A 16,620-nucleotide genomic window follows, 5' to 3' on the forward strand; every position below is an offset into this window, starting at 1 on the left:
GACGAAAAGGGTACCCCTATAACGTCAATATGAGACGCAGACATAAGCGCACCAGCAGCGCCTCCTAGCGGTACCCTAACGCATACCTAAACCCAACCATTCCCGAATCGTCACATATGGACGTTAAAGGGTACCCTTTTCGTCGTATGTTGCCGTATGGTCAAGACCCGTCAGTATGTGACGTTTTGGGGTGAGACTGTGTTACAATAAACATTTCAAGTATTGCAACGTGGGTTTTTTTATAGTTACTAGTAAATTTTAAGTAGCCTTAAAAATTAGTCCTGAACGTTTTTTTAAATACGCTCCACTACTACATGTTGCTTTCCTAAGTGTATTTAGTCCATTTGGTCATTAATGTGTAGTGTGTGTGATGGCATGTTTGGTCTGACGTGTTGTTCCTGCAGATGAAGGAGTTTGGCATCATCATTCATGACTGCAGCTGTCTGGTGTTGGACCTGCACCGGATATTCAGCCTTTACTGGCAACTGCAATATAAAGACTTTCTGCCGTCAATATGGTCAAAGAGACTGTACGCCCTGTACAACGGAGACGAGGCCCTGCAGCTGAGGCTGGACGACACTGAAGCAGAAGCATACATTTCTGTGAGTCCAGTGAGACCGGTTTCACTTCTAGTGCAAGCCAGAAAATCCCAGTTCACGGAAATGATCCTTCATTAGATTTGCTTCACTGTAATGATGCTTTATTTGTTTGTTAGTGCAGGCGCACTACAGGATACATAGACCGGGTGAGATATGCAAGATTAATGAGGTTTGTTTTCTGCGTTTACGGAAGAGAGATTTGCTATTATAGATTCACAGATTTATTTACCTTTATTTAGCCAGGAGAAAACCTCACTGAGATTAAAATCTCTTTTACAGGAGTGTCCTGGCCAAGATAAGCGGCCCAGTTATTCAAACAACATATAACATTAAAACAATACAACACACAATGAACTGGCATTAAAAATACAATCTCAGAAGCATTTGCAAATCATTAAATCATCCTTTAAAGCATAAATAAGTTGTCTAAAATTGCTTAAAGGCACCAAGTGATTTAGCATCAATTTCATTTGTAGAGAGTTCCAATCTGAGGATGCAGCATAATAAAAAGCGGTCTTACCTAAATTTGTTCTAACTCGAGGTACATGCAAATTGTAAAGAAACTGTGAGCGCAATGAGTAGTTGCCAGCTACTTTTTGCTTAAGCATACAACAAAGATAAGGTGGTAAAAAAACCAAAATTGCTTTGTATATCAATAAATACCAGTGCATTTTCCTTCTTACGGCAAGAGAAGGCCAAGAGACTATATTATATAGTGCACAATGATGTGTTGAGAATTTACAGTTTGTAATAAATCTTAAGGCACCATGATAAACAGCATCCAGGGAGGCAAGAATATAAGATGGAGCATGCTGGTACACTACGTCCCCGTAATCAAGAACCGGCAAGAAAGTCGCAGACACAAGCTTCTTCCTTGCGTTAAATGAGAAGCAAGACTTATTTCGAAAATAAAATCCTAACTTCTTCTTAAATTTTTGTTTTAAATAAGTAATGTGTGAATAAAATTTTAATGTGTCATCAATTACGATGTCCAGGTATTTATACTCTGACACCAATGCAATTTGTTTACCTTCTATAGTTCGGAGGACAGTAGGACTATCCAAAGATCTTTTAGAATTGGAGAACCACATACATTTTGTTTTCTCAACATTTAAAAACAACTTTAGAATAAAAAACCTTGACTGGATAACATCAAAAACTGATTGTAATTCTCTTAAAGCTTCTTGTTTTGTGGGAGCGGAGGAATAGATGACAGTGTCGTCTGCATAAAAGTGAAATTTAGCTTTTTCAATGTTAGCGTCAAGACAGTTTATATATATAGTAAATAATAACGCCCCCAGTACAGATCCTTGGGGTACTCCCCTAACAACTTCCTTTGAATCTGATTTAATACCTTGCACCTGCACACATTGGGTTCTTCCCTTTAAATATGTTTTAAACCACGGAATTACATAGTCTGATAATCCGACACTTCTAAGTCTGTCTAGCAATAAATCATGGTCCACTGTGTCGAACGCTTTTGATAGGTCAATAAAAAGACATGCACAGTGTTGTTTTCCATCTAATTCCATCTAATGAGATAAAGGTCTCCATTGCCTAATATCCAGTTCAATCAATGAAGTCCTCATGGAAAATGACCATGAAGCACTTTATCATCCACATGATGGCCACACTCAGTCAGGCTTCCAGCTTCACTCTTGATTAGATATCTTACTGTGACATGTGACATATTTCAGAGGAGAGAATTATTGCCTCTCTCGTGTCATGCACTGAACACACTGTGAATAAAAACGCTACATGAGAGTTAAATCTGCTTTAACACACACCATGTGTAAGTTCATAAGTGGACAGCATTGCTGAGTATTTTCTGCTTAAAACTGCAGTGAACCAAAGACTCAAAAACACGGTGTGAAATCGCTGGTGTTTCTGACGTCACACACTACCTTGTAACCAATCAGATCAACATGTGATCATCAACCAGTGGATCAGTGAGTGAGGGAGTGAGTGGAGGCGGGGCTCATTTGCATACTCATAGAACCACGAATACTAAATGAGGCAAGGGTGTCGAGTTACATTCAAGATATTTTAAGACATGAAGACATTTTTTCATGAAAAACAAACATTTAAATATGTAATTTTGGTGATCAAAGAGGAGTTTAAAGGATAAAATGATTGACTGCAGGGGACTTAAGATCTCGTGTAATGCATGTTTGGTGGCGATTCTCCCTTGAGCTTTAGCCCAGTGTTGATCATAGTGTGCAGTTTAGAGCTATTACTAACCTCACTGTTTGTAAATAAACTGCAAATGTTAGGACTGAATAAAGTTGACTACACTGGGTTACACCAATGAAAGTGAGAGAGGAGAAAGCTGCAAAACATGTTTCCCTTTATGGATTTTTCCCCATCGTTTGTTGTGCTAGAGTTCTCCAGATGTTTTCTGCCCAAAAGACCGGGTGAAAGACATCGAGGCCATTAAAAGCGTCATTCAGGAGGCCAAGACATTCATCTACATCTCCATACCCGACTATTTACCAATGCTCAACCGCAGCAAACCCAAGTGAGTCCTGTTAAACAATGGCTGACCAATAATATCTGCTATAACATACAGTCAAACCGAACATCAGACACCAGATATAATTGTTGATATTTTCACTAGTGTGTGCAGGACACTATAGTTCATTTATGTAGACGAGGAGAGCAAAATAAAGTAAACTGTGATATATTATACACAACAATTCTTCATACAGTGACTACCAGTAACATTTATAAACATTTGGGGCCAAGGAATATAATGCTGTTTTTACACACACACTGAACACAATGAAGCATTGCTTGGTCACTGGTTGAGCTAAACTGGTATTATCTAATTGTGTAGTTAAATTTAACAGCTGACAGATATACAACATAATTCATGTGTGAGACAGTCTAACAGAAGGATGGACAAAACCTGTCAAATATCAAATATCAGTTCATAACTGTAAGTTCTGGTCATATTTTATTACCATTTTCTAAACTATAGCGAATAAACTGATAATGTGAGAAATGTTGAGGGTGTCTGAATAAGTTCTGGTTTGACTGTATATCAGTGATTTATATGACGCTTGCAAAGAAATGTATTCTGTCTGAATCCATGCCTAGAATATTTCCCCAGATGGGCTTTTCCAGCACAACCCGTTCTGTAAAAGTCATGGACAACCGTCCTTCCAGTAACAGTCGTTCAAAGTTATCTGGTCTTTAATAATGTTCTCAAAACATTAGCACAAAAAGATTATTAATACATTGTTCTTTTTCTGAAACGTCTTAGTTGGACGTTCATTTAATGGTTTTTAAATGTTAGCTTGACATCAAAGACTGGCTGTGTTCATTACACACTTATAAGAGACCCTAATAAAACCCAAACCCTGACGCTGGCAGAAGACATGTTCCTGCATCAACATATTCTATTGATCCTGGAACAACATTCCTGTCTGAAAATGTACTCCTAACCTTAATCCTATCCCTAACCGTAACTTATCCCTAACCCTAATCCCCAACCGTAACTTATCCCTAACCCTAACCGTAACTTATCCCTATCCCTAACCGTAACTTATCCCTATCCCTAACCCTAACCGTAACCGTAACTTATCCCTAACCCTAACCGTAACTTATCCCTAAACGTAACTTATCCCTATCCCTAACCGTAACTTATCCCTAACCCTAACCGTAACTTATCCCTATCCCTTACCATAACTTATCCCTAACCCCAACCGCAACTTATCCCTAACCCTATCCCTAACCGTAACTTATCCCTATCCCTATCCCTAACCGTAACTTATCCCTATCCCTATCCCTAACTTATCTCTATCCCTATCCGTTACCGTAACTTATCCCTATCCCTATCCCTAACCGTAACTTATCCCTATCCCTAACCGTAACTTATCACTATCCCTATCCCTATCCCTAACCGTAACTTATCACTATCCCTATCCCTATCCCTAACCGTAACTTATCCCTATCCCTATCCGTAACTTATCCCTATCTCTAACCGTAACTTATCCCTATCCCAATCCTTAACCGTAACTTGTCCCTATCCCTATCCCTATCCCTAACGTAACTTATCCCTATCCCTATCCTTAACCGTAACTTATCCCTATCCCTATCCGTAACTTATCCCTATCCCTATCCCTAACAGTAACTTATCCCTATCCGTAACCATAACTTATCCCTATCTCTATCCCTAACCGTAACTTATCCCTATCTCTATCCCTAACCGTAACTTATCCCTATCCCTAACCGTAACTTATCCCTATCCCTATTCCTAACTTATCCCTATCCGTAACCGTAACTTATCCCTATCCCTAACCCTAACCATAACTTATCCCTATCCCTAACCGTAACTTATCCCTATCCCTATCCCTAACCGTAACTTATCCATATCCCTATCCCTATCCCTAACAGTAACTTATCCCTATCCCTATCCCTATCCCTAACAGTAACTTATCCCTATCCGTAACCGTAACTTATCCCTATCGCTAACCGTAACTTATCCCTATCCCTATCCGTAACTTATCCCTATCCCTATCCCTAACCGTAACTTATATCTATCCCTATCCCTAACCGTAACTTATCCCTATCCCTAACCGTAACTTATCTCTATCCCTATCCCTAACCGTAACTTATCCCTATCCCTATCCCTAACCGTAACTTATCCCTATCCCTAACCGTAACTTATCCCTATCCCTATCCCTAACCGTAACTTATCTCTATCCCTATCCCTACCCGTAACTTGTCCCTATCCCTAACCGTAACTTATCCCTATCCCTGTCCCTATCCCTAACCGTAACTTATCCCTATCCCTATCCCTATCCGTAACTTATCCCTATCCCTATCCGTAACTTATCCCTATCCCTGTCCCTATCCCTAACCGTAACTTATCCCTATCCCTATCCCTAACCGTAACTTATCCCTATCCCTATCCCTAACCGTAACTTATCCCTAAACTCAGTGGGCAATGATAGTGAATCACCCTGGCTGTAAGACTAAACTAGATCTACACTGTAAACTAGCCTCTCAAATCTGATTGGTCGATTGGAATGTTGTTCCAGGATCATTTTGTACTGAGTGAAGTCCCATTCACCTGCAATATAACAAGTGATGGCTTCTACCAGCAGTTCTAATGGGATCGAGCTTCATTTATACCCGTTGTGTTCGTGTTACCGTGTTCCTCAGGTACTGGTCGCTGATCGACAGCATGCTCCGGGAAGCCCTGATCCTGAAGGGAAAGCTGGATGTGCGAGTGCTGATCAGCTGCGGGGACGAGACCGAGCCACTGACGCGCAACTTCCTATGGTCTCTGAGAGCGCTGTGTGTGGAGTCGCTCAGATGCTCACTGGAGGCGGTCAGTGTGTGTGTGTGTGTTCATCACAGATCAGCACATTCACATGGCAAAGGCTGTCAGTGTAGTTTATTATCAAAGTATTATTATGCCAGTAGGTGGCGACAGGTGACTGTCCTTAAAGCAAACAATTCATTCATGAACCAAAGAAACTGAAAACACATGAGCGGCGCACAACAACACTTTTAGACTTTCTCAGTTTGTGTAAACCTACTTAGGGTTCAGAGTATTTATTTTTTCCCTCAGTAATTTCACACATGTGATTAGTACAATCTAGTACAATTATGTGGTTTTGTCTTTACTTTTTAACTGGGCGAGTGTCTTCTGCTGTTAGATCAGCATTAAACAACCATATCAACTGTTAAATAACAGATATAAGATTACAATAATATCACATTTGTCTCATTTTAAATAAACACAAAAAAGATTTACGAAATTTTAGCTATGGTTAAAGAGATGTTCAGTGATCTAAAGATTTCTGGATTTTGTTCAATGATTTCTCTATTTAGTGTTGATTTGGCAGCTATTAAACACACTAAGGTTTGTCATGCTGGCATGTGTGGAAGTATGTAAAACAAGTGTGCGAGACCTCGCCCGTGTGTCCAGTACTGTCCTGCTGCTCTTGCAGAAGTTCTTCGTCCCCCGCGAGCGGAGCGATGGACGTCTCTCCAGGATCAGCCGCAGCAGGTTCATGGTGACGGACAGCTCTGTGTATCTCGGTGAGGACAGCTGATGATGACACTTAATGCTAGCGGTGTAGCGATCCCCTCATGTCGCATGACACATATCTCGATACTGAACTCACCATACCATATTATTGCGATACTCCAAGACATATGGTGAACCGTTGATTACAATACTCAATTTATTATTATCAGTGTGTGCGTAAATGAATAGTGTTGGACTTGGTGCTGGAAACCCAATAGAGACACCAGAATAACAATATTCATGATTCTGAAGATGAAAATACAGAATTATTTTAGACTAATCTGCTTGTGCTCTGTCTCTGACTAGATATATTTAAAATGCTGTCAGCCACCTTTACTGGTTACATCAGACATTTGGCATTATCATGACCCACAAACATTATCACCAAAAAAACACGATTTGACCTGAGAACGGGGTAAAGGTGTTTAAGGTTCTGCTCCTCAAGCATGCTTCTGTGTCCTCAGGCAATCTGAACTGGCTGGGGAATGAGCTTGCCTTCAGCGCTGGTGTCGGTGTGGTGATCCGGCAGCGTCTCTCCGAGAACATCACTGTGGTGGAGCGGGTGAAGGCTGTGTTTGAGCGAGACTGGCATTCACACTACACAAAAACTCTGGATCCACACCAGATCCCAGTGTGCAGCACACACACAGTCAAAGACAACACCAGCGCCTGACAAACACGCAACATCAACCTTACAATGCAGATCGGCGGTTTCTTTTGCACTTTGAGTTCAAACAGCATTCAACAAAGCACAGCATTTCATGCTATCCGATCATGTTTTGTGTGATATGTATTTTGCTATACCGTTTGCCCAGTTTCTCCAGCGTGCAAAGGAAACAGGGCCTTTGCTTTCAGACGTGTGTCTCTGCGTAATGTTGCACTGAGACTTTTAATCCAAAAACTGTTTCTACCTTTAACTATTAAACGATGTTTTATCAATCTGACTCACTTTGTAGCATACAAATCTACTATGCATTATCAAGCACTGTATTTGACATTATTACATTTTTAAATGCAGGTTTACAAGATCTTTCTACAGATTTTCATATCTCATCTTGGTTTTTGAGCGGATTCAAGTATGTAAGATACATTTAAAGTGCTTTATTCTAATTTTCACAAGCATGTTGATTTAATGCATGTTGAATTATATGCTGGTAAATTAGCAGTTGATTTATTTGTACTTTGTATTTTAAAAACATCATGACTGTGTCCTTCAGTGAACATGTATTTTTTTTATATTTTGTGTTAGAATTAATAAAAGGAAATATTATTTGAATTATTAAAAATGCATTTTTAATTCACGAGTTATATAAATATATAAATAAATATATTCAAGTTATAAATGTGTTATGATATTTACAGCTATGTCTGATGCACATTAGATGCTTCACAACTGTTTTAAAGGGGTCATGAATTGAGAAAGTTTTCCTTGATCTTTAGACACACTATACACACACTATACACACACTATACACACACACACACACACACACACACACACACACACTATACACACACTATACACACACTATACACACACTATACACATACTATACACACACTATACACACACACACACACACTATACACACACTATACACACACTATACACACACTATACACATACTATATACATATTATACACATACTATACACATACTATACACATACTATACACACACTATACACACACTATACACACACTATATACATACTATACACATACTTTACACACACTAAACACATACTATACACACACTATACACACACTATACACACACTATACACATACTATACACATACTATACACATACTATACACATACACATACTATACACACACACTATACACATACTATACACACACACTATACACATACTATACACATACACATACTATACACATACACATACTATACACATACTATACACATACTATACACATACTATACACACACTATACACATACTATACACATACTATACACACACTATACACATACTATACACATACTATACACATACTATACACACACTATACACATACTATACACACACTATACACACACTATACACATACTATACACATACTATACACACACTATACACATACTTTACACACACTATACACATACTATACACATACTATACACACACACTATACACATACTATACACATACTTTACACACACTATACACATACTATACACATACTTTACACACACTATACACACACTATACACACACTATACACATACTATACACATATTATACACATACTATACACATACTATACACACACTATACACACACTATACACATACTATACACATACTTTACACACACTATACACATACTATACACATACTATACACATACACATACTATACACACACACTATACACATACTATACACACACACTATACACATCCTATACACATACACATACTATACACATACACATACTATACACACACTATACACATACTATACACATACTATACACATACTATACACACACTATACACATACTATACACATACTATACACATACTATACACATACTATACACATACTATACACACACTATACACATACTATACACACACTATACACATACTATACACACACTATACACATACTATACACACACTATACACATACTATACACATACTATACACACACTATACACATACTTTACACACACTATACACATACTATACACATACTATACACACACTATACACATACTATACACACACTATACACATACTTTACACACACTATACACATACTATACACATACTATACACACACTATACACATACTATACACATACTATACACATACACATACTATACACACACACTATACACATACTATACACACACACTATACACATACTATACACATACACATACTATACACATACACATACTATACACACACTATACACACACTATACACATACTATACACATACTATACACATACTATACACACACTATACACATACTATACACATACTATACACATACTATACACACACTATACACATACTATACACACACTATACACACACTATACACATACTTTACACACACTATACACATACTATACACACACTATACACATACTATACACATACTATACACATACTATACACATACACATACTATACACACACACTATACACATACTATACACACACACTATACACATACTATACACATACACATACTATACACATACTTTACACACACTATACACATACTATACACATACTATACACACACTATACACATACTATACACACACTATACACATACTATACACATACTTTACACACACTATACACATACTATACACATACTTTACACACACTATACACACACTATACACACACTATACACACACTATACACATATTATACACATACTATACACATACTATACACATACTATACACACACTATACACACACACTATACACACACTATACACATACTATACACATACTTTAAACACACTATACACATACACATACTATACACATACACATACTATACACATACTATACACATACACATACTATACACACACATTATACACATACTATACACACACACACTATACACATACTATACACATACACATACTATACACATACACATACTATACACACACTATACACATACTATACACATACTATACACATACTATACACACACACTATACACATACTATACACATACTATACACACACACTATACACATACTATACACACACTATACACATACTATACACATACTATACACATACTATACACACACTATACACATACTTTACACACACTATACACATACTATACACATACTATACACACACTATACACATACTATACACACACTATACACACACTATACACATACTTTACACACACTATACACATACTATACACACACTATACACATACTATACACACACTATACACATACTATACACATACTTTACACACACTATACACATACTATACACATACTATACACATACTATACACACACTATACACATACTATACACATACTATACACATACTATACACATACTATACACATACTATACACACACTATACACATACTATACACACACTATACACATACTATACACACACTATACACATACTATACACACACTATACACATACTATACACATACTATACACACACTATACACATACTTTACACACACTATACACATACTATACACATACTATACACACACTATACACATACTATACACACACTATACACATACTTTACACACACTATACACATACTATACACATACTATACACACACTATACACATACTATACACATACTATACACATACACATACTATACACACACACTATACACATACTATACACACACACTATACACATACTATACACATACACATACTATACACATACACATACTATACACACACTATACACACACTATACACATACTATACACATACTATACACATACTATACACACACTATACACATACTATACACATACTATACACATACTATACACACACTATACACATACTATACACACACTATACACACACTATACACATACTTTACACACACTATACACATACTATACACACACTATACACATACTATACACATACTATACACATACTATACACATACACATACTATACACACACACTATACACATACTATACACACACACTATACACATACTATACACATACACATACTATACACATACTTTACACACACTATACACATACTATACACACACTATACACATACTATACACACACTATACACATACTATACACATACTTTACACACACTATACACATACTATACACATACTTTACACACACTATACACACACTATACACACACTATACACACACTATACACATATTATACACATACTATACACATACTATACACATACTATACACACACTATACACACACACTATACACACACTGGGCCTCATTCATGAAACATTCGTAAATATACGAGTAAATATGTGAGTGATCTGCGCGTAAAGAGACCTTCCCGAAAATTCTTCTCCTGATTCACAAATACTTCGTAAACGTCAGATGTGATAGTGAAACGTGTGTGTGTGTGTTATGAATTCCAATCTGTCGTAAATGGGACGCGCGTTCACGCTCATTCTCAATTACCATAAATCCCGCCCATTAAATCCGACTGACAACTATATATGGGCATCATACTATGACACCAAACGAAGGATTTCAACATGTCTTCTTAAAAGCGAATGAAAAATAAAAATTTCTCATTATCAGATAATATTTTATTATCAGAAGTTCATTCAAAACGCCACATAACAGGGCCGGATTAACCATTGGGCAATTGCCCAGGGGCCCAGGACATCTAAGGGGCCCTGGGCACCGTCAAATATTATGTCAAATATTATGATTAAAATGTCTCCACGATCTGCTTTTGAATAAATATCGTAGGATCGTGCATTCTATCAGTTTGCAGTTCTGGCGCCTCCGTCTCAACATATACTGTACAGCGCGACGTATATTCACATGAAATGCAGAGGAACGGGACACTGTAGTTTATAAAAATTAATTATTTGCATGTGCTTTAAAGCCTTGCCGGTTAAACATGTCATTCGCTGCTGATGTGCTGTTCTAACGGGCGCTTTTCTGAGCGCAATAACGTTACACCCCGACGCGCGCATGCACTAAAAGCCTACAGCGCCTGTTATTTCAAGCGTACATAGTGGCGTATCAGGTCCTAAAAAAAGCAAGCTTGGCAGATATTACAGATGCAGTTACTGGAGTTTCATCTGTTAATCGAACAGTCCCAGAAGTGAAGAGAAAATGGTTCGACATGAAGCACGACTGCAAAAAACGAATTAGTTCACCTCGAAAAAATATAGCCGAGCCGTATTGAGCAATTAATTATGTGATTAAAGTGTTCCGTTTGCAGATGCTATTACTGGCTCTTATAATAAAAGTAAAAAGAAAAAAACATATGTAATTAATATAATAGCTATTTTTTCAAAATGCTGTGTAAATATGTCCCCGATTAAGGTGAATTAAAATGCAGCCTTATTAATGAGCAAAACGTTCGGAAGTTAAACGCACTATTTACACGTGGTTGGGAGCAGGTGTAGATTTCCTTCGTACCAACTAACATTTGGAAAATACGAACATTTTAATGAATCCGAAAATTTACGCCAGAACCACTTTACACACGATTTACACAAGAATTCGTTCTGCTCGTGTTTCATGAATGAGACCCACTATACACATACTATACACATACTTTAAACACACTATACACATACACATACTATACACATACACATACTATACACATACTATACACATACACATACTATACACACACATTATACACATACTATACACACACACACTATACACATACTATACACATACACATACTATACACATACACATACTATACACACACTATACACATACTATACACATACTATACACATACTATACACACACACTATACACATACTATACACATACTATACACACACACTATACACATACTATACACACACTATACACATACTATACACACACTATACACATACTATACACATACTATACACACACTATACACATACTTTACACACACTATACACATACTATACACATACTATACACACACTATACACATACTATACACACACTATACACACACTATACACATACTTTACACACACTATACACATACTATACACACACTATACACATACTATACACACACTATACACATACTATACACATACTTTACACACACTATACACATACTATACACATACTATACACATACTATACACATACACATACTATACACACACACTATACACATACTATACACACACTATACACATACTATACACATACACATACTATACACATACACATACTATACACACACTATACACATACTATACACATACTATACACACACACTATACACATACTATACACATATACTATACTATACACACACTATACACCTACTATACACACACTATACACATACTATACACATACACATATTATACACACACTATACTATACACATATTATACACATACTATACACATACTATACACACACTATACACATACTATACAAATACACATACTATACACACACTATACACATACTATACACATACTATACACACACTATACACACACTATACACATACTATACACATACTATACACACACTATACACACACACTATACACATACTATACACATACTATACACACACTATACACATACTATACACACACTATACTATACACATACTATACACACACTATACACATATTATACACACACTATACTATACACATACTATACACATACACATACTATACACTACACACATACTATACACACACTATACACACACTATACACATACTATACACATACTATACACACACTATACACATACTATACTATACACACACACACACACACACACACACACACACACTACACACATACTATACACACACTATACACATACTATACACATACTATACACATACTATACACATACTATACACACACTATACACATACTATACACATACTATACACATACTATACACACACACTATACACATACTATACACATACTATACACACACACTATACACATACTATACACACACTATACACATACTATACACACACTATACACATACTATACACATACTATACACACACTATACACATACTTTACACACACTATACACATACTATACACACACTATACACACACTATACACACACTATACACATACTTTACACACACTATACACATACTATACACACACTATACACATACTATACACACACTATACACATACTATACACATACTTTACACACACTATACACATACTATACACATACTATACACATACTATACACATACACATACTATACACACACACTATACACATACTATACACACACTATACACATACTATACACATACACATACTATACACATACACATACTATACACACACTATACACATACTATACACATACTATACACACACACTATACACATACTATACACATATACTATACTATACACACACTATACACCTACTATACACACACTATACACACACTATACACATACTATACACATACACATATTATACACACACTATACTATACACATATTATACACATACTATACACATACTATACACACACTATACACATACTATACAAATACACATACTATACACACACTATACACATACTATACACATACTATACACACACTATACACACACTATACACATACTATACACATACTATACACACACTATACACACACACTATACACATACTATACACATACTATACACACACTATACACATACTATACACACACTATACTATACACATACTATACACACACTATACACATATTATACACACACTATACTATACACATACTATACACATACACATACTATACACTACACACATACTATACACACACTATACACACACTATACACATACTATACACATACTATACACACACTATACACATACTATACTATACACACACACACACACACACACACACACACACACACTACACACATACTATACACACACTATACACATACTATACACATACTATACACATACTATACACATACTATACACACACTATACACATACTATACACACACTATACACACACTATACACATACTATACACATACACATATTATACACACACTATACTATACACATATTATACACATACTATACACATACTATACACACACTATACACATACTATACACATACACATACTATACACACACTATACACATACTATACACATACTATACACACACTATACACACACTATACACATACTATACACATACTATACACACACTATACACATACTATACACACACTATACTATACTCACACTATACACATACTATACACACACTATACACATATTATACACACACTATACTATACACATACTATACACATACACATACTATACACTACACACATACTATACACACACTATACACACACTATACACATACTATACACATACTATACACACACTATACACATACTATACTATACACACACACACACACTACACACATACTATACACACACTATACACATACTATACACATACTATACACATACTATACACACACTATACACACACTATACACACACTATACACATACTATACACACACACTATACACACACTATACACACACTATACACACACTATACACATACTATACACATACTATACACACACTATACACACACTATACACATACTATACACATACTATACACACACTATACACACACTATACACACACTATACACATACTATACACACACACTATACACACACTATACACACACTATACACACACTATACACATACTATACACATACTATACACACACTATACACACACTATACACATACTATACACACACTATACACACACTATACACATACTATACACACACTATACACACACTATACACATACTATACACATACTATACACACACTATACACACACTATACACATACTATACACACACTATACACACACTATACACATACTATACACATACACATATTATACACACACTATACTATACACATATTATACACATACTATACACATACTATACACACACTATACACATACTATACACATACACATACTATACACACACTATACACATACTATACACATACTATACACACACTATACACACACTATACACATACTATACACATACTATACACACACTATACACACACTATACACACACTATACACATACTATACACATA

At 36.0% G+C, this 16,620-nt stretch overlaps 1 protein-coding gene and 3 pseudogenes across 5 annotated transcripts in view; all 4 read left to right on the plus strand.

Annotated features, from left to right (window-relative positions):
* The window catches only part of LOC307010256 (inactive phospholipase D5), a 32,137-nt gene extending 24,157 nt beyond the window's left edge, over positions 1-7,980 (plus strand). For both annotated transcript variants that reach the window (XM_079634781.1, XM_079634782.1), the window contains 5 exons: positions 405-602; positions 2,981-3,117; positions 5,769-5,937; positions 6,563-6,653; positions 7,107-7,980. In XM_079634781.1, the coding sequence (XP_079490907.1) occupies positions 405-602; positions 2,981-3,117; positions 5,769-5,937; positions 6,563-6,653; positions 7,107-7,315 (804 nt within the window). In that variant the 3' untranslated portion in view covers positions 7,316-7,980. The remainder of the gene's footprint in view (positions 1-404; positions 603-2,980; positions 3,118-5,768; positions 5,938-6,562; positions 6,654-7,106) is intronic.
* A 359-nt stretch (positions 7,981-8,339) lies between these two features.
* On the plus strand, positions 8,340-9,144 carry LOC307010260 (annotated as a pseudogene). The gene has a single exon. The product of its transcript is annotated as an uncharacterized misc_RNA (transcript).
* A 4,041-nt stretch (positions 9,145-13,185) lies between these two features.
* On the plus strand, positions 13,186-13,786 carry LOC307010875 (annotated as a pseudogene). The gene has a single exon. The product of its transcript is annotated as an uncharacterized misc_RNA (transcript).
* Positions 13,787-15,569: 1,783 nt separating this feature from the next.
* Positions 15,570-16,190, plus strand: LOC307010438 (annotated as a pseudogene). The gene has a single exon. The product of its transcript is annotated as an uncharacterized misc_RNA (transcript).
* Positions 16,191-16,620: the final 430 nt, after the last annotated feature.

This window comes from Phoxinus phoxinus (genome assembly GCF_949152265.1).
Source record: "Phoxinus phoxinus genome assembly, chromosome: 14".
In the NCBI taxonomy this organism is placed as follows: domain Eukaryota; kingdom Metazoa; phylum Chordata; class Actinopteri; order Cypriniformes; family Leuciscidae; genus Phoxinus; species Phoxinus phoxinus.